Here is a 23,348-nt window from a genome sequence, read left to right on the forward strand (position 1 = left end):
AACTCCAAATCCAAATTCCAAAACCCAATTCCCAAATTTCAAACACCTATCCCAAATTTCCCAAATTCCCAAAAACCCAACTCCCAAATTTCCCCCAACCAAATCCTCAAACCCCAAACCCACCCCAAATTTCAAAACAAAATAACCCCCATATTTCCCAAAACCTTCCCAAAAACCCACCTAATAACCCCCAAATTTCCCCTAAAAACACCCAAATTTCCCAAAACCTTCCCAAAAACCACCCAAAAACCCCCAAATCCCCCCAAACCCACCCTCTGGGGACACGAGGGGACAAGGCCAAGCTCCCTACTGCACCGTTTAATCGATTCCTGATATAAAAAATATCTATGTACATTTATTATCCGTCGCTGAGGAGCAGCCCGAGCGGGGCGGGGAAGGGGATTAGCGCCGAGCTGGGGGCGGCCGGGGCGGGGGACGAGCCGGGGGGCTACGGGGGGATCCCGAGGGGGTCAGTCGCGGTTGATCCGCAGGCGGAAGGCGACGCGGCCGGCGAACTTGTCGCGCTCGTCGTCGGTGCGCAGGCCGGCGGCGTTGAGGCGACACTCGACGTGGTGATCGACGTTGGACGTGGCGTTGGGGAAGCGCACGGCCACCACCGGCTGCGTGTAGTTCACCTGCAGGGGGGGAATTTGGGGAGTTGAGTTTGGGGTTCAAATTTGGGGAAAAAATTGGATTTTGGGGAAAGATTCGGTTTTGGGGAAAAATTGAATTTTGGGGTTTGGGGGACTGGGGGAAGTGAGGTTTTAAGGGTTGGGGGAATAATTTGGATTCTTGGGGAAAAATTTGGATTTTCGGGAGTTTCTTGGGGAAAAAATTTGGTTTGGTGGAAAATTTTGATTTTCGGGGTTTGGGGTGGTTGGGATTTGTGGTTTTCAGGTTTTGAAATTTGGGTTTGGGTTTTTGGAAATTTGGATTTTGGGGTTTGGGGCATTTTTAGGGGAAAAATTTGGATTTTGGGGTTTTTTGGGGTTTTTGAGGTGGTGATCAACGTTGGCCGTGGCGTTGGGGAAGCGCACGGCCACCACCGGCTGCGTGTAGTTCACCTGGGAAAGGGGGGGGAAAATTTGGATTTTGTGGGTTTTTGGGGGAAAAATTTGGATTTTTGGGGTTTTTGGGTGGTTGGGATTGTGTTTTTGGGGGTTTGGGGGAAATGTGGGGGTTTTAGGGGTTTTGGGGAAAATTTGGATTTTGGGGAAAAAATTGGATTTTAGGAAAAATTCAGTTTTTAGGGAAAAATTGGTTTTTCAGGAAAAATTTGGATTTTGGGGGTTTGGGGAAAAATTTGGATTTTGGGGGTTTTGGGGGAAAATTTGGATTTTGGGGTTTGGGGGGTTTGGAGGGTTGGGATTGTGGTTTTCGGGGTTTGGGGAAAATTGGGATTTTGGGGTTTTGGGGTGTTTGGGGGTGGTTTGGATTGTGGTCTTTTGGGGGAAAATTTGGGTTTTGGGGGAAAAATTTGGATTTTTGGGGTTTTTCGGGGGAAAATTTGGAATTGGGGGTTTTTTTGGGTCTCAGTGGTCCCAGGATTTGGGGATTTTGGGGATTTTTGGAGGATTTGGGGATTTTTTTTTAGGATTTGGGGTTTTTGGGATCTCAGTGGTCCCATGATTTGGGGATTTTGGGGATTTTTTGAGGATTTGGGGTCTCAGGGGTCCCAGGATTTGGGGATTTAGGGATTTTTTTTAGGATTTGGGGTTTTTGGGGTCTCGGGGTCCCAGGATTTGGGGATTTTTTTAGGATTTGGGGTTTTTTTTAGGATTTGGGGTTTTTGGGGTCTCGAGGTCCCATGATTTAGGGATTTTTTTAGGATTTGGTGTTTTTGGGGTCTCAGGGGCCCCAGGATTTAGGGATTGTTTTAGGATTTGGGGTTTTTTGGGATCTCTCAGGGGTCCCAGGATTTGGGGATATTTGAGGATTTGGGGATTTTTTGAGGATTTGGGGGGTTTGGGGATTTTTTTTTTAGGATTTGAGGTTTTTTGGGGTCCCTGGGGTCCTGGGATTTTTGGAGGTTTTTGGGGATTTTGGGGATTTTTTGAGGATTTGGGGGTTTTGAGGACTTTTTTTTGGTTTTTTGAGGTCTCAGGGTCCCAGGATTTGGGGATTTTTGGGGGTTTTGGGGATTTTTTTTAGGATTTGGGGGTTTTGGGGTCCCAGGATTTGGGGATTTTGGGGATTTTTTGAGATTTTTTGAGATTTTTTGAGATTTTTTGAGATTTTTTGAGATTTTTTGAGATTTTTTGAGATTTTTTGAGGATTTGGGGAATTTTTGAGGATTTGGGGATTTTTTGAGGTTTTTGGGGGTTTTGGGGATTTTTTTGAGATTTGGGGGTTTTGATATCCCATGATTTGGGGATTTTTTGAGGTTTTGGGGATTTTTTTGAGGATTTGGGGAGTTTGGGGTCCCAGGATTTGGGGAATTTTGAGATTTTTGGGGATTTTTTGGGGATTTTTTGGGGATTTTTTTGGGATTTTGTGTCTCCCAGACTCACGTGGACTCGTTTTCCATAGTATGGGAAGTACATGAGGTCGATGGAGCCGTTGGGGGGGAAGAGCTGCATTGGGCCCAGCAGGGCTGCGTCCTCCTCGCGCTGGGGGGGACAGCAGTGTCCCCAAACTGTCCCCAAAGTGTCCCCTGAGGGGGGGGACAGCCCCGCCTGGCCCCCCAAAAACTCACCCCCGAAATATCCCACCCTGACCTCGTTAAATACACACAAAATGGTCGTTGGGATCACCCAAAATGAGCCCTAAAAACCTCCTGAAAACCTCAAAATGAGCCCTTCACTAAACCCAAAAATGATCCCAATACCCTCAGGACCCCAAAACCCCAAAAATCCCCAAATATTACCCCAAATCCCTAGACCCCCTTAAAGATCCCCTTAAATATCCCCCTAAAAGATTATTGGGATCATCCAAAATGAGCCCTAAAATCCTCCTGAAAACCCCAAAATGAGCCCTAAAATCTTCCTGAAAACCCCAAAAATGATCCTTAAATACCCTCAGGACCCCCCAAAAAACCCCAAAAATCCCCCCAAAAAATCCCCCCAGATATTTACCCCCAAAGTCCCCTACAGACCCCCTTAAAGATCCCCTAAAAGATTTTTGGGATCACCCAAAATTAGCCCTAAAATCCTCCTGGAAACCCCAAAAATTATCCCAAAATCCCCCCTGGGACTCCCATAAATCCCCCAAATCCCCAAAAATTGCCCCCAAATCCCTCCCAGTTTGTCCCAGTTTGTCCCAGTGTCCCTTTGGTGTCCCCAAACCCCCTAGAGTTGTCCAGTTTGTCACCCCAGTTTCTCCCCCCTAATTTCTCCCCCTAGTTTGTCCCAGTTTGTCCCAGTTTGTCCCGTTTGCAGTTCCCCAGTGTCCCTCGTGTCCTAAACCCCCAGGGACCTAATTTCTCCCCCAGTTTGTCCCAGTTCCCCCCCTCAGTGTCCCCAAACCCCCCAGGGACCCAATTTCTCCCCCAGTTTGTCCCAGTTTGGTGTGTCCCTTGGTGTCCCCAAAACCCCCCAGGGACCCTAATTTCTCCCCCGTTTGTCCCAGTTGTCCCAGTGTCTCCCAGTTCCCAGTGTCCCCAAACCCCCTAATTTCTCCCCCAGTTTGTCCCAGTTCGTCCCAGTGTCCCCCAGTGTCCCTTTGGTGTCCCCAAACCCCCTAGGGACCCCAATTTCTGCCCCAGTTCCCCCAGTTTGTCCCCCCAGTGTCCCTTTGGTGTCCCCAAACCCCTGTAGGGACCCTAATTCCTCCCCCAGTTTGTCCCAGTTTGTCCCAGTGTCCCTTTGGTGTCCCCAAACCCCCCTAATCTCTTCCCCCAGTTCCCCCCAGTTTGTCCCAGTGTCCCCCAGGGTCCCCCCAATGTCCCCAAACCCCCCTAATTTCTCCCCCCAGTTTGTCCCAGTTCATCCCAGTTCATCCCAGTTCATCCCAGTTCCCCCCAGTGCCCTTACGGTGGCAGCCGACAGCTGGGCCCAGCGGGCAGCGAGAGAGAGAAGTCAGAGGGACATTGGGGATATTGGGGACATTTGGGGACATTGGGGACATTGGGGGAATTGGGGGAATTGGGGACATTGGGGACATTGGGGACATTGGGGGAATTGGGGACATTTGGGGACATTGGGGGAATTGGGGACATTTTGGGACATTGGGGACATTGGGGACATTTGGGGACAGCAGGACAGGGACATTGGGGACATTGGTGACATCATTGGGGACAGCAGAGAGACATTGGGGACAGCAGGAACAGCAGGACAGTGACATTGGGGACATTGAGGGTATTGAGGACATTAGGAGGCATTGGGGATATTTTGGGGACATTGGGGACATTGGGGACATTGCGGACATTGGGGAGAGCAGCGATAGCAGGGACAGCAGAGGGAACATTGGGGACATCATTGGGGACATCGGGGGGACAGTAGGGGACGTTGGGGACGTTGGGGACTGCAGGGACATTGGGGACATTTGGGGACATTGGGGATGTTGGGGACATTGGGGACATTCTGGGGCAGTGAAATTGGGGACACTGGGGATGTTGGGGACATTTTGGGACATTGTGGGCTGCAGGGACATTGGGGACATCGGTGACATCCCTGGGGACAGCAGAGAGACATTGGGGACAGCAGGAACAGCAGGACAGTGACACTGGGGACATTGAGGGTATTGAGGATATTAGGAGGCATTGGGGACATTTGGGGACATTGGGGACATTGGGGACATCACAGACACAGCAGCTTTGGGGACGCCCAGCAGGATTTGGGGTGAAATCAGCAGATTTTGGGGCAAAAGAAGCAAAATTTTGGGGTGAAAAAAGCAAAATTTGGGGTGAAAGAAGTGAGTTTTGGGTTAAAAAAAGCAAATTTTGGGGTGAAAAAGCAAAATTTGGGACACCCAGCTGGATTTTGGGATGATTTTTGGCACCCAGCAGGATTTTGGGGTGAAAAAAACCAAAATTTGGGGTGAAAAAAACGAGTTTTGGGGTAAAAAAAGGCAAATTTTGGGACAGCCAGCAGGATTTTGGGGTGAAATCAGCAGATTTTGGGGCAAAAGAAGCAAATTTTGGGCTGAAAAAAGTGAGTTTTGGTGTAAAAAAAGAAAATTTTGGGACTCCAGGCAGGATTTTGGGGTGAAAGAAGCAAATTTTGGGGTGAAAAAAGCGAGTTTTGGGGTAAAAAAAGCAAATTTTGGGGACACCCAGCTGGATTTGGGGGCAAAAAACCCCAGATTTGGGGTGAAAAAAACGAGTTTTGGGGTGAAAAAAGGCAAATTTTGGGACACCCAGCTGGATTTTGGGGTGAAAGAAGCAAATTTTGGGGTGAAAAAAGCAGATTTTGGGACACCTGGAAGGATTTTTTTGGGAATTGAAGAGATTTAGAAGCATCCAGGTGGAATTTGGGGTGAAAATGGAGGAATTTGGGACAATTCGAAGCGTTTTGGGGTGAGTGGGATTTATTTTTGGGGATCCTAGAAGGATTTTGGGATGAAAAGAGCAAATTTTGGTGTTCCTAGAAGGATTTTGGGGTGAAACAAAAGCAGATTTTGGGATTCCTAGAAGGATTTTGGGGTGAAAAAAAGGAATTTTGGGATTCCTAGAGGAACTTTGGAGTAAAATTTTGGGATTTTTGGGATTCCTAGGGGAATTTTGGGATCAAATAAGTGGATTTTGGGATTCCTAGAAGGACTTGGGGGTGAAAAAATTGAATTTTGGGATTCCTAGAGGGATTTTGGGGTGAAAAGAGTGGATTTTGGGATTCCTAGAGGAATTTTGGGGTGAAACAAGTGGATTTTGGGATTCCTAAAGGGATTTTGGAGTAAAATTTTGGGATTTTTGAGATTCCTAGAGGAATTTTGGGATCGAATAAATGGATTTTGGGATTCCTATAAGGATTTGGGGGTGAAAAAATTGAATTTTGGGATTCCTAGAGGGATTTTGGGATGAAAAAAGTCGATTTTGGGATTCCTAAAGGGATTTTGGAGTAAAATTTTGGGATTTTGGGGATTCCTAGAGGAATTTTGGGATTAAATAAACAGATTTTGGGATTCCTAGAGGAATTTTGGGGTGAAAAATTGGATTTTAGAATTCCTAGAGGAATTTTGGGGTGAAACAAGTGGATTTTGGGATTCCTAAAGGGATTTTGGAGTAAAATTTTGGGATTTTTGGGGTTCCTAGAGGAATTTTGGGATTAAGTGGATTCTGGGGATTCCTAGAGGAATTTTGGGGTCAAATAAGAGGATTTTGGGATTCCTAGAGGAATTTTGGGGTCAAATAAGAGGATTTTGGGATTCCTAGAGCAATTTTGGGATCGAATAAGTGGATTTGGGGATTCCTAGAGGGATTTTGAGGTGAAAAAACGGAATGTTAGGATTCCTAGAGGGATTTTGGGGTGAAACAAGCAAATTTTTTGATTCCTAGAGGAATTTTGGGGTGGAAAAAGTCTATTTTGGAATTCCTAAATGGATTTTGGAGTAAAATTCTGGGAATTTTGGGGATTCCTAGAGGAATTTTGGGGTGAAACAAGCAGATTTTGGTGTTCCTAGAAGGATTTGGGGGTGAAAAAATTGGATTTTAGGATTCCTAGAGGAATTTTGGGGTGAAACAAGTGGATTTTGGGATTCCTAAAGGGATTTTGGAGTAAAATTTTGGGATTTTTGAGATTCCTAGAGGAATTTTGGGATCGAATAAATGGATTTTGGGATTCCTATAAGGATTTGGGGGTGAAAAAATTGGATTTTAGGATTCCTAGAGGGATTTTGGGGTGAAAAGAGCGGATTTTGGGATTCCTAAAGGGATTTTGGAGTAAAATTTTGGGATTTTTGGGGTTCCTAGAGGAATTTTGGGATTAAGTGGATTCTGGGGATTCCTAGAGGAATTTTGGGGTCAAATAAGAGGATTTTGGGATTCCTAGAGGAATTTTGGGATCGAATAAGTGGATTTTGGGATTCCTAGAGGAATTTTGGGGTGAAAAAATTGAATTTTGGGATTCCTAGAGGAATTTTGGGATGAAAAAAGTCTATTTTGGGATTCCTAAAGGGATTTTTGGAGTAAAATTTTGGGATTTTTGGGATTCCTAGAGGAATTTTGGGGTGAAACAAGTGGATTTTGGGATTCCTAAAGGGATTTTGGAGCAAAATTTTGGGATTTTTGGGATTCCTAGAGGAATTTTGGGATCGAATAAATGGATTTTTGGGATTCCTAGAGGAATTTTGGGGTGAAAAAAGTCGATTTTGGGATTCCTAAAGTGATTTTGGAGTAAAATTTTGGGATTTTGGGGATTCCTAGAGGAATTTTGGGGTGAAAAATTGGATTTTAGAATTCCTAGAGGAATTTTGGGGTGAAACAAGTGGATTTTGGGATTCCTAAAGGGATTTTGGAGTAAAATTTTGGGATTTTTGAGATTCCTAGAGGAATTTTGGGATCAAATAAGTGGATTTCAGGGATTTCTAGAGGGATTTTGGGGTGAAAAGAGTGGATTTTGGGATTCCTAGAAGGATTTTGGGGTGAAAAAATTGAATTTTGGGATTCCTAGAGGGATTTTGGGGTGAAACAAGCAAATTTTTTGATTCCTAGAGGAATTTTGGGGTGGAAAAAATCTATTTTGGAATTCCTAAAGGGATTTTGGAGTGAAATTCTGGGAATTTTGGGGATTCCTAGAGGAATTTTGGGATTAAATAAGTGGATTTCAGGGATTCCTAGAGGAATTTTGGGGTGAAACAAGCAGATTTTGGTGTTCCTAGAAGGATTTGGGGGTGAAAAGAGTGGATTTTGGGATTCCTAAAGGGATTTTGGAGTAAAATTCTGGGATTTTTGGGATTCCTAGAGGAATTTTGGGGTCGAATAAATGTTTTTTTGGATTCCTAGAGGAATTTTGGGGTCAAATAAATGGATTTTTGGGATTCCTAGAGGAATTTTGGGGTGAAATATGAGGATTTTGGGGTGAAACAAGCAGATTTTGGGATTCCTAAAGGGATTTTTGGAGGAAAATTCTGGGATTTTTGGGGGATTCCTAGAGGAATTTTGGGATTCCTAGAGGAATTTTGGGGTGAAATATGAGGATTTTGGGATTCCTAGGGGAATTTTGGGATCGAATAAATGGATTTTGGGATTCCTAGAGGAATTTTGGGGTCGAACAAGAGGATTTTGGGATTTCGGGATGCTCCAGGAGGATCTCCTCCCCCTTACCGGGTCACCCTTTTTCCGAGGCCGCTGGGCAGAGACGAGAGACAGTGAGGGACAGAGGGGACATTGGGGACATTATGGACATTGGGGACGTTGGGGACATTATGGACATTGGGGACGTTGGGGGACATTATGGACATTGAGTGGACATTGGGGGTCATTGGAGACATTGAGGACATTGGGGGATAATGGGGACATTGAGGACATTGGGGACATTATGGACATTAGGGACATTGGGGACATTGTGGACATTAGGGACATTGGACATTGGAGACATTGGGGACTTTGGGGACATTGGGGTTACTGGGGAAATCATTTGGGACATTATGGACATTGAGTGGACATTGGGGACATTAGGGTTATTGGGGACATCGTTTGGGACATTAGGGACATTGGGAGACATTGGGGGACCCTGGGGATGTTGGGGACATTGGGGGATAATGGGGACATTGAGGACATTGGGGACATTGGGGATATTGGGGACATTGGGGTTATTGGGGACATTGGGGACATTAGGGACATTGAGTGGACATTGGGGACATTGGGGACATCATTGGGGACATCATTGGGGACATTACTGGGGACATTATGGACATTGAGTGGACATTGGGGGACATTGAGGACATTTGGGACATTGGGGGACACTGAATGGGGACATTGGGGGACATTGGGGACACTGGGGACACCCCGAGGTGACACTGGGGACACTCAAAGGGACATTGGGGGACACTAAATGGGGACATTGGGGACATCATTGGGGACATTATTGGGGACATTATGGACATTGAGTGGACATTGAGGGACATTGAGGACATTAGGGACATTGGGGACATTGGGGACATTTTTGGGGAGACACCAAGGGGACCCTGGGGACACTCAAAGGGACATTGGGGGACACTGAATGGTGACATTGGGGACATCACTGGGGACATTATGGACATTGAGGACATTGGGGACATTGGGGACACTGGGGACATTGTGGACATTGGAGACGTTATGGACATTGAGTGGACACTGGGGACACTGGGGACACCCGAGGTGACACTGGGGACACCTTTGGGGACACTGGGGACACTGGGGACACCCGAGGTGACACTGGGGACACTGAGGAGGGGGAGGTGACACCGAGGGGTTGGGGACAATGACGTCACCTTGGCGGCGCAGATGATGTTGATGCTCTTGTTCTGCCCGGGGAAGAAGTTGATGACCTGGGGGGAGAAACCAGTATGAACCAGTATGGACCAGTATGGACCAGTATGGACCAGTATGGATGAGTGTGGACCAGTATGGACCAGTATGAACTGGTATGGACCAGTATAAACCAGTATGAACCGGTATGAACTGGTATGGGCCAGTATGGACCAGTACAAACCAGTATAAACCAATATGGACCAGTATAAGCCAGTATGAACTAGTATGGACCAGTATGGACCAGTATAAACCAGTATGAATCAGTATGAACCAGTATGAACCGGTATGGACCAGTATAAGCCAGTATGGGTAAGTGTGGACTGGTATGGACCAGTATGAACCAGTATGAACTGGTATGGACTGGTGTGGACCAGTATAAACCAGTATGAACCAGTATGGATCAGTGTGGACCAGTATAAACCAGTATAGACCAGTATGGACCAGTATGGATCAATGTGGACTGGTATAAACCATTATGGACCAGTCTGAACTGGTAAGGACCGGTATGGACCAGTATAAACCAGTATAGACCAGTACAGACCAGTGTGGACTAGCATAGACCAGCATGGAGCAGTATGAACCAGTATAAACCAGTCTGGACCGGTACGGAATGGTACAAATCAGTATAAACCAGTATGGACCAGTATGGATTGGTGAGAACCATTATGAACTGGCAAGAACCAGTATAAACCAGTATCGACCAGTACGGACCAGTGCAGAGCAGGAAGCTGCACTGAGCATATCCCATGGCCTCCCAGTCCATCCCAGTCCATTCCCAGTCCATCCCAGTTCCATCCCAGTCCATCCCAGTCCATTCCCAGTTCATCCCAGTCCATTCCCAGTTCATCCCAGTCCATCACAGTCCAGCTCAGTTCATCCCAGTTCATCCCAGTACAGCCCAGTTCAATGCAACTCATGGCTGACAACCACTGGGCACTGTCCCAGTCCATCCCAGTCCATCCCAGTTCATCCCAGTTCAACTCAACTCATAACCAGCAATCACCGGGTGCCATCCCAGTGCTCCCAGTCCATCCCAGTCCATCCCAGTCCATCCCAGTCCATCCTAGTGCCTCCCAGTCCAACACAACTCATAGCTAAGAACCACCAGACACTCTCCCAGTCCATTCCAGTCCCATTCAATACAACAACACAACACAATATCTGCCACCAGTCATACTCCCAGTGCCTCCCAGTCCCTCCCAATGCCTCCCAGTGCCTCCCAGTCCATCCCAGTCCATCCCAGACCCTCCCAGTTGCTCCCAGTTCCCCCACTGACCCTGTTGACCTTGACGAGCACGCAGGGCTGGCCGGAGCCGTAGCCGTAGTCGCCGTGCGGCCCCAGTGCATCCCAGTGCCTCCCAGTGCCTCCCAGTGCCTCCCAGTCCATCCCAGTCCATCCCAGTGCCTCCCAGTCCCTCCCAGTTCCCCCACTGACCCTGTTGACCTTGACGAGCACGCAGGGCTGGCCGGAGCCGTAGCCGTAGTCGCCGTGCGGCCCCAGGCCGGCGCAGGGCCCCAGCAGGGAGCGGTTGAAGCGACAGGCGCGTTTGGGGTAGTTGGGCACGGAGTCGTCGGGCTGCTCGTTGTAGCGGCCGGCCGGACAGGCGGCGTTGCGAGAGGCCTGGACGCTGTCGTTGTAGGCTGAGGGGAAGGGGAGAGGGCGGCGGGTGACCGGTGCTGACCAGTAGGGACTGGGAGATGGTCAGAGCTTGCCTGGTACTGGTTTGGGTCGTCCCAGTATGGTTAGGGTCATCCCAGTATGAGTTAGGGTCATCCCAGTATGGGTAGGGCCATCCCAGTATGAGTTAGGGTCATCCCAGTATGGGTTAGGGTCATCCCAGTATGGGTTTGTTGTGTTCCAGTATGGGTAGAGTCATCCCAGTATGGGTTAGGGTCATCCCAGTATGAGTTAGGGTCATCCCAGTATGGGTTAGGGTCATCCCAGTATGGGTTTGTTGTGTTCCAGTATGGGTTAGGGTCATCCCAGTATGAGTTTGTTGTGTTCCAGTATGGGTTAGGGTCATCCCAGTATGGGTAGGACCATTCCAGTATGGGTAAAGTCATCCCAGTATGGGTTTGTTGTATTCCAGTATAGGTAAAGTCATCCCAGTATGGTTAGGGTCATTCCAGTATGGGTTAGGGTCATCCCAGTACAGGTAGGACCATTCCAGTATGGGTTTGTTGTATCCCAGTATGAGTTTGTTGTGATCCAGTATGGTTAGGGTCATCCCAGTTTGGGTAGGACCATCCCAGTATGAGTTAGGGCCATCCCAGTATGAGTTAGTGTCATCCCAGTATGGGTTAGTGTCATCCCAGTATGGGTTAGGGTCATCCCAGTATGAGAAGAGTCATCCCAGTATGAGTTTGTTGTGTTCCAGTATGGTTAGTGTCATCCCAGTATGGGTTTGTTCCATTCCAGTATGGTTATGGTCATCCCAGTATGAGTTAGGGTCATCCCAGTATGAGTTTGTTGTATTCCAGTAGGGGTAAAGTCATCCCAGTATGGGTTAGGGTCATCCCAGTATGAGTTAGGGTCATCCCAGTATGGGTTTGTTGTGTTCCAGTATGGGTAGAGTCATCCCAGTATGGGTTTGTTCCATCCCAGTATGGTTTAGAGTCATCCCAGTATGGGTAAAGTCATCCCAGTATGGATAGGGTCATCCCAGTATGGGTTTGTTCCATCCCAGTATGGGTTTGTTCCATCCCAGTATGGTTAGTGTCATCCCAGTATGGGTTTGTTCCATCCCAGTATGGTTAGGATCATCCCAGTAAGGGGCAGAATTCTCCCAGGGCATCCCAGTATGGACTGGGGCCTTCCCAGTGCCACCAGTATGGCTTAGTGCCCTCCCAGTTCCCTCCCAGTTCATTCCCAGTTCCATCCCAGTCCATCCCAGTCCATTCCCAGTCCATTCCCAGTCCCTCCCAGTTCCCTCCCAGTCCCGCCCAGTCCATTCCCAGTCCATCCCAGTTCCCTCCCAGTCCATTCCAGTTCCATCCCAGTTCCTCCCAGTGCTCCCAGTTCACTCACGCTCCAGGAACTGGTGCAGAGCTCTCACATACTGCTGCCAGGTCTGGCTCTGGGTGACATTGAAGGTGACATCGAGACCCTCGGCACAGGGGCGGATCATCAGCCCTGGGGACAGCGGGGACATCGTTGGGGACATCGAGGACATCGTTGGGGACAGTGGGGATATTGGGGACATTGGGGGAATTGAGTTCATTGGGGACATTGGGGGATTGGGGACATTGAGGGACATTGGGGACATTGGGGGACATTGGGGACATTGGGGACATTGGGGACATTGGGGGACATTGGGGACATTGGGGACGTTGGGGACATTGGGGATGTTGGGGACGTTGGGGACATTGAGGACATCAGGGGATTGGGGACATTGAAGGGACAGTGGGGATATTGGGAACATTGGGGGATTGGGGACACTGGGGACATTGGGGACATCGTTGGGGGCATTGGAGACATTGGAGACATTGGGGACATTGAGGGACATTGGGGACATTGGGGATATTGGGGATGTTGGGGACATTGAGTTCACTGGGGACATTGGGGACATCGTTGGGGACATTGGGCATATTGGGGATATTGGGGACATTGGGAACATTGAGTTCATTGGGGACATTGAGGGACATTGGGGACAGTGGGGATGTTGGGGACATTGGGGGACATCGGGGACATCATTGGGGACATTCAGGACATCACTGGGGACACCAGGGTCACAGAGGGGTCACACGAGGTGACACAGAGGGGTGACACAGAGGTCACATCACGAGGTGACATCACAGGGATCACAGGAGGACACGGGGAGGTCACCGGGGGGTCACACGGGGGAGAGGGACACAGGGGTGTCCCGATGACCCCAAATCTGTCACCACCCCCAGGACCCCAAATCCAGGACCCCAAAAACCCCAAATCCAGGACCCCTCAGGACCCCCAAAACCCCAAATCCAGCACCCCCAAAAACCCAAATCCAGGACCCCCAATAACCCAAATCCAAGACCTCCCCGGACCCCTCAGGACCCCAAATCCAGGACTCCCAAAAAAACCCAAATCCAGGACCCCTCAGGACCCCCAAAACCCCAATCTAGGACCTCCAAGGACCCCAAATCCAAGACCCTCAGGACCCCCCAGAACCCCAAATCCAGGACCCCCCAAAACCCCAAATCCAGGACCCCCGAGGGTCTCTCAATGACCCCAAACCCCCCAGAACCCCAAATCCAGGACACCCAAAAACCCAAATCCAGGACCCCCATGACCCCTCAGGACCCCAAACCCAAGACCTCCCAGGACCCCCCAGGACCCTCAGGACCCCAAATCCTTCACCACCTCCACCCCAAATCCAGGACCCCCAAAAACCCAAATCCAGGACCCCGGGGGTCTCCCAATGACCCCAAACCCCCCAGGACTCCCCAGAACCCCAAATCCAGGACTCCCAGGACCCCTCAGGACCCCAAATCCCCAAACCCGGGGATCTCACCATGGGCTTCCAGTGACCCCAAACCCTCCAGGACCCCCAAAACCCCAATCCAGGACCCCCAAGGACCCCAAATCCAATACCCCCAGGACCCCCAGGACCCTCCAGGACCCCCAAAACCCCAAAACCCCAACCCCGGGGGTCTCACCAGGGGCTTCCAGTGACCCCAAACCTTCTTCACCTCCACCCCAAATCCAGGACCCCCAAAAACCCAAATCCAGGACCCCGGGGGTCTCCCAATGACCCCAAACCGGCCCCAAGACCCCCCAAAACCCCAATCCAGGAACCCCAAGACCCCAGGACCCCCAAACCCCAATCCAGGCCCCAAATCCAGGACCCTCAGGAACCCAAATCCAGGACCACTCACCCCAAATCCAGGACCCCCAAAAACCCAAATCCAGGACCCCCAGGACCCCCAGGACCCCCAAAACCCCAAATCCAGGATCCCTGAGGTCTCCCAATGACCCCAAACCCTCCAGAACCCCCAAAACCCCAATCCAGGACCCCAAAACCCCAAATCCCCAAACCCGGGGTCTCCTGAGGGCTTCCAGTGACCCCAAACCCCCCAGGAACCCTGAAAACCACAACCCAGGACCCCAAGACCCCAAGACCCCAAAAACCCCCAAAACCTAACCCAGGATCCCCAGACACCCCAGGACCCCCAAAACCCCAAATCCCACTGTCCGGGGGTCTCACCAGGAGCTTCCAGTGACCCCAAACCCCCAGGACCCCCAAAACCCCAACCCAGGACCCCCTAGAACCCCCAAGACCCCCAGGACCCCCAAAACCCTAATCCAGGATCCCCAGACCCCCAGGACCCCCAAAAACCCAAAACCCCAACCCCGGGGGTCTCACCAGGGGCTTCCAGTGACCCCAAACCCCCAGAAACCCTGAAAACCCCAAGCCCAGGACCCCCAGGACCCTCCAGGACCCCAAATCCAGGACCCCGGGGTCTCCCAATGACCCCAAACCCCAGAACCCCCAAAACCCCAATCTAGGACCCCCAAGGACCCCAATCCAGGACCCCCAGGACCCCAAAATCCCCAATTCAGGAACCCCAAAACCCCAAATCCACCCCTCCAGGACCCCCGGGGGTCTCACCAGGGGCTTCCAGTGACCCCAAAACCCCCAGAAACCCCAAAACCCCAATCCAGGACCCCCCAGGACCCCCAAAATCCCCAAATCCGGGGGTCTCACCAGGAGCTTCCAGTGGCCCCAAATCCCCCAGGACCCCCCAAAAACCCCAAAATCCCCAAATCCGGGGGTCTCACCGGGGGCTTCCAGTGACCCCAAAACCCCCCAGGACCCCCCAGGACCCCAAATCCATGACCCCCAGGACCCCCAGGACCCCCCAAGAACCCAAATCCAGGACCACCCAGGACTCCCAAAACCCCAAATCCACCCCTCTAGGATCCCCCAGACCCCCTAAAAACCCCAAATCCCCAACCCCGGGGGTCTCACCAGGGGCTTCCAGTGGCCCCAAAACCCCCAGAAACCCCAAAACCCCAATCCAGGACCCCCCAAAAACCCCAAAATCCCCAAATCCGGGGGTCTCACCGGGGGTCAGCAGCCTGTCCTGGTACTTGGGGACGTGAGGATCGACGCTCTGCAGCATCACCCACATGGTGAGGGCGAAGAGCCCGGCCAGGAACCCATAGAACACCAGGTAGAACAGCAGGATCAGCCCTGCGGGGGGAAATTTGGGGGGTCAGGACCCCAAAAAATGGAATCTCCGTGGGGAAAAACCCCCCTGACCCCAAAATCCTAACCAAAAAGGGTGAAAAATCCTCAAAATCCCACTGGAAACTGGAGAAAAATCCCAAAATAAATCCATTTGGAAGAGCAGGATCAGCTCTGGGGGGGAATTTGGGGGGTCAGGACCCCAAAAAATGGAATCTCCGAGGGGAAAAACCCCCCGGGGGTCGCTGACCCTAAAATCACAATGAAAATAAGTGAAATAACCCCAAAATCCAAAAAAAGAGGGGAAGAATCCCTAAAATCGGGTGTGAATTTCAAAATAAAACACCAGGTAGAACAGCAGGATCAGCACTGAGGGGGGAAATTTGGGGGGTCAGGACCCCAAAAAATGGAATCCCCGTGGGGAAAAACCCCCCGGGGGTCGCTGACCCCAAAATCACAATGAAAATAAGTGAAATAACCCCAAAATCCCAACCAAAAAGGGTGAAAAATCCTCAAAATCCCACTGAAAAAGGGTGAAAAATCCCTAAAATTTGGGATAAATGCCAAAATAGATCAGTTTGGAAGAGCAGGATCAGCCCTGGGGGGGAATTTTGGGGGTCAGGACCCCAAAAAATGGAATCTCCGTGGGGAAAACCCCCCCTGACCCCAAAATCCTAAAAAAAAAGGGTGAAAAATCCTCAAAATCCGAATAAAAATGGGTGAAAAATCCTCAAAATCCCAATAAAAGGGTGAAAAATCCTCAAAATCCTAATAAAAAAGGGTGAAAAAATCCCCAAAATCCCAACTGAAAAGGGTGAAAAATCCCCAAAATCCCAATAAAAAAGGGTGAAAAATCCTCAAAATCCCAATAGAAAAGGATGAAAAATCCTCTAAATTCCACTCAAAAAGGGTGAAAAAAATCCCTAAAATTTGAGATAAACCCAAACTCCCCCCAAAACTGCCCCAAAGACACCCCAAAGGTGCCTCGATGGCATCAAAATCCCCCAAAATTGTCCCAAAATTACCCCAAAATTATGACAGTGACATCAAATATCCCCAAAAACTGCCCTAAACCCCCCAAAATTCCCCCATTGACATCAAATATTCCCTAAAATTGCCCTAAATGTCCCAAAATTTGCCCTCGAGTCCTGAAGACTTCCCCAAAATTGCCCCAGTGGGATCAAATAACCCCAAAATTGCCCCAAAAATCAAAATAATTGCCCCGTTGGTGTAAAATATCCCAAAAAAACTGCCCGGGATGACCTAAAATCTCCCAAAATTGCCCCAAATGTTCATTAAAATGCCCCAATGACATCACATACCCCAAAAAAACTGCCCCAAAAACTGAGAAATTACCCCAAAATTGGTCTCGCGACCCCAAAATGCCTCGAGAAGGTTGGATATCCCGAAAGGATCCCAAAAAAAATCCCAAATTTCAGCAATAACATCAAATTACCCCAACATTTATCTGGGAATGGAAAATATTGAATAAAAACTGCACTGGGGACATCGAAATGGTCCTAAATTACCCCAAAACTGCCCCAAATTACCCCAAAACTGCCCCAGGATGTTAAATACCTCCCAGAAATCCCCAAAAATCCTAAAAATCCCCAAAAAAAAGTCATCAAAAAGCCCCGAAATTGCCCCAAATCGTCACGAAATTGCCCCAATGGCATCGGAGAGCTCCCGGAGTTGCCCCAAATTCCCCAAATTTCACCCCAAATCACCCAAATTTCACCCCAAATCACTCAAAAGTGCCTCGATGGCATTAAAGAAGCTTAAAAGTGTCCCGAAATCCCAAAAAATTGCCCTAAAACTGCCCCCGAGCCCTAAAGATCCCCCGAAATTGTCCCAAATGATGTCAAATCCACCCCAAAATGCTTCCACTGCCCTCCTCGAGTTGCCCCCGAGCCCTAAATACCCCCCGAAATCCACAAAAATGCCCCAAAACCCCCTGAAAATGCCCCGAAATTGCCAAATCTGCCCCGAAACCCCCAAAACTGCCCTAAAAAAACCCCAAAACTGCCCCAAAACCCGCCAAAACTGCCCCGAAACTGCCCCAAAACACACAAAAATACCCCAAAACCCCCTGAAAATGCCCCGAAACCCCCAAAACTGCCCCAAAACCCCAAAACCCGTTAAAAATGCCTCCAAACCCCAAATCTGCCCCGAAAATCCCAAATCTGCCCCCAAAACACCACGAACTGCCCCGAAACTGCCCCAAAAACCCCAAATCTGCCCCGAAAATCCCAAATCTGCCCCGAAACCCCTAGAACTGCCCCATACCACCTAAAACTGCCCGGAAAACCACCAAAACTGCCCCAAAACCCGCCAAAACTGCTCTGAAACTGCCCCAAAACACCCAAAACTGCCCCAAAACCCCCTGAAAATGCCCCGAAATTGCCAAATCTGCCCCGAAACCCCTAAAACTGCCCCAAAAGCCGCTGAAACTGCCCTGAAACTGTCCCAAAACCCCTAAAACTGCCCCAAAACCCCTTAAAAATGCCCCAAAAACCCCAAATCTGCCCCGAAACACCACGAACTGCCCCATAACCCCTAAAAATGCCCCAAAACTGCCCCGAAACTGCCCCAAAAAATGCCCCAAAAGTGCCCCCAAAACTCCTTAAAATTGCCCCCAAACCCAAATCTGTCCCAAAACCCCTAAAACTGCCCCAAAACCACCAAATCTGCCCCAAAACCCCTTAAAAATGCCTCAAAACCCCAAATCTGCACCATAACCCCTAAAAATGCCCTGAAACTGCCCCAAAAAATGCCCCAAAACCCCCAAACTGCCCCGAAACCCCAAATCTGCCCCAAAACCCCTTAAAAATGCTCCCAAACCCCAAATCTGCCCCAAAACCCACCAAAACTGCCCCGAAACTGCCCCAATATACCCAAAACCCCTTAAAAATGCCCCAAAACCCCAAATCTGCCTCGAAACCTCCAAATCTGCCCCCAAAATTGCCCGGAAATCCCGAAATCCTCAAAACTGCCCCAAAACCTCCTGAAAATGCCCCGAAATTCCCCAAACTGCCCCGAAACCTTCAAAACTGCTCCGAAACCCCAAAACTGCCCCAAAACCCACCGAAACTGCCCTGAAACTGCCCCGAAACACCCAAAACCCCTTAAAAATGCCCCCAAACACCGAATCTGCCCCAAAACTGCCCCAAAACCCCTAAAACTGCCCTGAAAACCACCAAATCTGCCCCCAAAATTGCCCCGAAATCCCCAAAACTGCCCTGAAATCCTCAAAACTGCCCCAAAACACACCAAATTGTCCCGAAATCCCCAAATCTGCCCCGAAACCCCTAAAACTGTCCCGAAAACCACCAAATCTGCCCCCAAAATTGCCCCGAAATCCCCAAAACTGCCCCGAAAACCCCCCAAACTGCCCCAAAATCCCCCAAAACTGCCCCAAAATCCCCAAATCTGCCCCGCGACCCGCTAAAACTACCCCAAAAACTGCCCCGAAACACCCCAAACCGCCTCAAAATCCCCTAAAACCGCTTCCGAAACCTCCTAAAAATGCCCCGAAATCCCCAAAAATGCCCCGAAACCCCTTAAAATGCCCCAAAACCCCCAAAACTGCCCCAAAACCCCTTAAAATGCCCCAAAACCCCCAAATCCGCTCTGGAGCGCCCAAACCTTATTAAAAAATCCCTAAAACACCCCAAAACCACCCCGACCCCCAAAATGACCCCCAGATCCCCCAAGCCCATCCCCACCTCACGACCCCCAGGACCCCCCGGATGCCCAAACCCCCCAAATTCCCCCTCCCCCCCCTAAATCCCCCCCCAGACACCTAAATCCCCATCGCGGCCATCTGGTCCTTCGGGGGGGGGTTCGGGGGGGGGTCAATTTGGGGGTTCCCAACCCCCCAGACCCTAATTTTGGGGGTGTCCGGGGGTGGGATGGGGGTGATCCGGCTGGTGTCGCCCACCCCCCCCTAGATTTTTGGGGGGGTCGCGGTGGTTTTCCCATCCCCCACCCCCGAGCATGACCTACTTTTGGAGCCACAGCGCGACAGATGGGGGGTGGCGGAGGGGGGGGGGACACAGTGCCACCCCCGCTCCCCCCCAAATGTCCTCTTGAACCCCCAAATTCCCCTCCCCCCAGCGCCCCCACCCCAAAAAATGAGGGGGGGTCACCCCTCGCCCCCATTTTGGGGGGATTTTTACTCGTTTTAAGGGTTTTTTTTCCCCCAAAATTGGGGTTTTTTTGGGGGTCGGCGATTCCCACCCGATTTTTGGGAAGGGGGGGGTCCCCGAAATTCCGGGGGTCCGGAGCATCCCCAAATTTGGGGGTCTCTAAGGAACCCCCTTCCCCAATTGAATGGTTTCCCCAAATTTTGGGGGGGCTCAGCGCAGCCCTTCCCCCTCCCCCCTTATTTTGGGGGGGGTCGTTCTGTACCCCCAACCTCACCGCTGTTATTTTGGGGGTCTTTACACCCCCAACCCCCCCATTTTGGGGTCTCTAGGGTTATTTAGTGAGAACCCCCCAAAATTCCCACAAAATCCCCCCAAAATCCCCCCAAATCCCACCAAATCCCCACAAATTCCCCAAAAACCACCCCCAAACGCCCCCCAAATTTTCTCTCACCGCCTGCCCACAAATCCCCCAGCCGCGGCGGGGGGGAAACCCGAATTTCCCTCACTCCCCCCAACCCCAAAACCCCGCGATTTCCCCCCAAAAAAACTCACCCCAACTGGAGCCAGTCCTGCCCAGGAACTGGCGCGTCCGGGGGTCCCACAGGAACGCCCTCCACTCCGCCACCACCTGCGCGCAGCTGCGCTTCTCCTTGTCCCTCGCCATCGCGGGGGCTCCGTCGCCGTGTCCCCGAGCTGTCGCCTCCCCCCGCTGTCCCCCCCTCCCCGGAGATGTCGCTGTCGCCCCCCGGGCTGGCTGTCGCTGCGGCTCCGCCCGCGCCGGGACTCGAACCCGCGACTCCCCGCGGCGGCGGCGGCGCGGCGCTTTATGGGCTCGGAGGCCACGCCCACTGCGGGGAAACCACGCCCACAAGCAGCCTGGCCACTCCCCTTAAAGCCTCCCTTGTGCTGTATAGCTTTATGGGCTCGGAGGCCACGCCCCCTTTGTGGTAGCCACGCCCACAAGCTGGCTGGCCACTCCCCTAAAAGCATACACTCTGCTATAAAGCCCCAAGGCCACGCCCCCTCGGTGTTAGCCACGCCCCCAAGCAGCCTGCCGTCTAAAGCCCTAAGGCCACGCCCCCTTGGTGGTAGCCACGCCCACAAGCAGCCTGGCCACTCCCCTTAAAGCCGCCCTGCTGCTATAAAGCCCCGAGGCCACGCCCCTTATGGTAATGAGGCACTTTAAAGCCTCGCACACCACGCCCCTTATGCTAATGAGGATTTGTAAACCCCCCAAGCCCCTCCCCTTATGCTAATAAAGATGGGGTTGGCTCCATTGTGCCCCGCCCCTTATGCTAATGAGGATTTATAAATCCCAAACCCCTCCCCTTATGCTAATAGCTCATTATAATATCCCAATATCTCATCCCTTATGCTAATGACTCATTATAATATTCCAATATCCCACCCCTTATGCTAATCACCCAGGCTAAAGCCCAACAAGCCCCTCCCCTTATGCTAATCACCCAGGCTAAAGCCCCACGAGCCACGCCCCTTATGCTAATCGGAGGTTTAAATCCCCCAAAGCCTCCAGGCCACGCCCCCAGCCCATCGCCCCGCCCTGTTCATCCATATAAGGAGTTTGGTTATTTCCAAGCCCCGCCCATATGCTAATGAGGGGGCGTGGCCTCCCCGGCCGTTCCCACAGTTCTCCATTGAGAGATTTTGGGAATTGGGGGGGAGGGGCTCTTAAAGGGGCCGCGCGGGAGGGGGGTGGGGATACTGGGGGGAACTGGGAGCACTGGGAGCACTGGGGAATGGTTACTGGGAGCACTGGGAATCACTGGGATTGGTTACTGGGAGCACTGGGAATCACTGGGATTGGTTACTGGGAGCACTGGGAATCACTGGGATTGGTTACTGGGAGCACTGGGAGGGGAACTGGGAATCACTATGGGGTTACTGGGAGCACTGGGAATGGTTACTGGGAGCACTGGGAGCACTGGGATGGTTACTGGGAGCACTGGGAGCACTGGGATGGTTACTGGGAGCACTGGGAGCACTGGGAATGGTTACTGGGAGCACTGGGAGCACTGGGAATGGTTACTGGGAGCACTGGGAATCACCGTGCAGTTACTGGGAGCACTGGGAGGGAAACTGGGAATCACTGGGAGGCACTGGGAGCACTGGGAATGGTTACTAGGAACACTGGCAATGGTTACTGGGAGCACTGGGAATCACTGTGGGGTTACTGGGAATCACTGGGAGCACTGGGAGCACTGGGAATGATTACTGGGAGCACTGGGAATCACTGTGGGGTTACTGGGAGCACTGGGAGAGCACAGGGAGCACTGGGAATGGTTACTGGGAACACTGGGAATCACTGTGCAGTTACTGGGAGCACTGGGAATGGTTACTGGGAGCACTGGGATGGTTACTGGGAGCACTGGGAATGGTTACTGGGAACACTGGGAATCACTGTGCAGTTACTGGGAGCACTGGGAGGGGAACTGGGAGCAGTGGGAGGCACTGGGAGCACTGGGAATCACTGTGGGGTTACTGGGAGCACTGGGAATGGTTACTGGGAGCACTGGGAGCCTTCAGACCCCCCAGGGCTCATCAACACGGTAATTAACGAAGGGGCGTGGCTAATTGGGGGCGTGGCCTGGCGGGGTCACTCGAGGTCAAGCCTGAGCCCCTCCCCCCCCAACGCTCCCTGTTCCCCCCCAGTGCCAAACTGGTCAGACTGGGAAATTTGGGGCAGGGGTCGCAGAGGTCTGGGGGGGTCAGAAATTTTGGGGAGGGGTAAGAAATTTTGGGGAGGGGTCAGAAATTTTGGGGGAAATCCAAAATTTTGGGGAAGGGTCAGAAATTTTGGGGAGGGGTCTTGGAATTTTGGGAGGAGTCAGAAATTTTGGGGGATCAGAAATTTTAGGGGGTCAGGAATTTTGGGGAGAGGTCCAGAAATTTTGGGGAGGGGTCCAGAAGGTCTGGTGGGGCTCAGGAATCCAAGGGGATCCCCAAAATTCCGCGGGGTTCCCAAAAATTCCGGTTTCCCAAAAATTCCATGGGGAATCCCAAAATTCCGGGTGGGGGAGGGTTGGGAATTTTTTGGGGGCGATCCAGGAGTTCGGGAATGGGAAATACCTGGGGAGGGGGCTGAGATTTTTGAGGGGGGGTCCAAACTCAGGGGACCCCAAATTCTGGGAATCCCCCAAAAATTCCAGGGGATCCCAAAATTCCGTGGGGGTCAGAGATCCTTGGGGGAGAGTTAGAAATCCTTGCGGTTGAAGGGAAAAACCGGAGATTTTGGGGGGTCGCGGAGCTCGGGGGGGTCGCGGTGACCCCGGGGGGGTTCCTAAAAATTCCGGGGGGGTTCCAAAAATTCCGGGGGGGCTCCAAGGATCCGGGGGGGCCCCCGAAAGGCCGGGGGGAGCTCCGTCCGGCCGCGCGTGCCCGGCCGAGCGCTCGCGGCTCCCCGGTAACGGCGCGTTCCCGGCGGCGGCGGCGGCCAAGAAAAACCTCCCGGGATAAAACCGGGACAAAGCTGAACAACCCCGGATAAAACCGGGACAAACCCGAAACCCCCCCGGGACAAAGCTGAACCCCCTTGGGACAAGAAAACCCCCCCGAGAAAAACCGGGACAAATCTGAATCCCCCCGGGACAAACCCGAACCCCCCCGGGATAAAACCGAACCCCCCCGGGA

General features: G+C 51.4%; 1 protein-coding gene and 1 long non-coding RNA gene across 2 annotated transcripts; one reads left to right on the forward strand and one right to left on the reverse strand.

Moving 5' to 3' along the window:
• Nucleotides 1–303: 303 nt before the first annotated feature.
• Nucleotides 304–20,415, reverse strand: ATP1B2 (ATPase Na+/K+ transporting subunit beta 2). Its single transcript, XM_085045119.1, has 7 exons — nt 20,253–20,415; nt 15,430–15,558; nt 12,414–12,518; nt 10,821–11,026; nt 9,346–9,402; nt 2,511–2,609; nt 304–635 (listed from the first exon to the last, which is right to left on the reverse strand). Exons 1-7 carry the CDS (start codon nt 20,362–20,364, stop codon nt 471–473), a joined length of 873 nt encoding a protein of 290 aa, XP_084901245.1. The 5' UTR covers nt 20,365–20,415; the 3' UTR covers nt 304–470.
• LOC146423083 (uncharacterized) lies at nt 2,017–2,354 on the forward strand. Its single transcript, XR_014847664.1, has 3 exons — nt 2,017–2,067; nt 2,098–2,131; nt 2,312–2,354. It is a non-coding gene; the product is annotated as an uncharacterized LOC146423083 (long non-coding RNA).
• Nucleotides 20,416–23,348: the final 2,933 nt, after the last annotated feature.

This window comes from Lichenostomus cassidix, unplaced genomic scaffold (assembly GCF_008360975.1).
Source record: "Lichenostomus cassidix isolate B80296 unplaced genomic scaffold, HeHo_3.0 HiC_scaffold_34, whole genome shotgun sequence".
Lineage (NCBI taxonomy): Eukaryota > Metazoa > Chordata > Aves > Passeriformes > Meliphagidae > Lichenostomus > Lichenostomus cassidix.

Excerpts from the sequence above, each read along its gene's own strand:
- ATP1B2 (XM_085045119.1), bottom strand. The coding sequence starts at position 20,364 with ATGGCGAGGGACAAGGAGAAGCGCAGCTGCGCGCAGGTGGTGGCGGAG. Across the intron at positions 12,519-15,429 it reads GGACAGGCTGCTGACCCCCG|GGCTGATGATCCGCCCCTGT; the intron begins GTGAGACCCCCG and ends CGCTGTCCCCAG. Across the intron at positions 636-2,510 it reads ACTATGGAAAACGAGTCCAC|GTGAACTACACGCAGCCGGT; the intron begins GTGAGTCTGGGA and ends CCCCCCCTGCAG.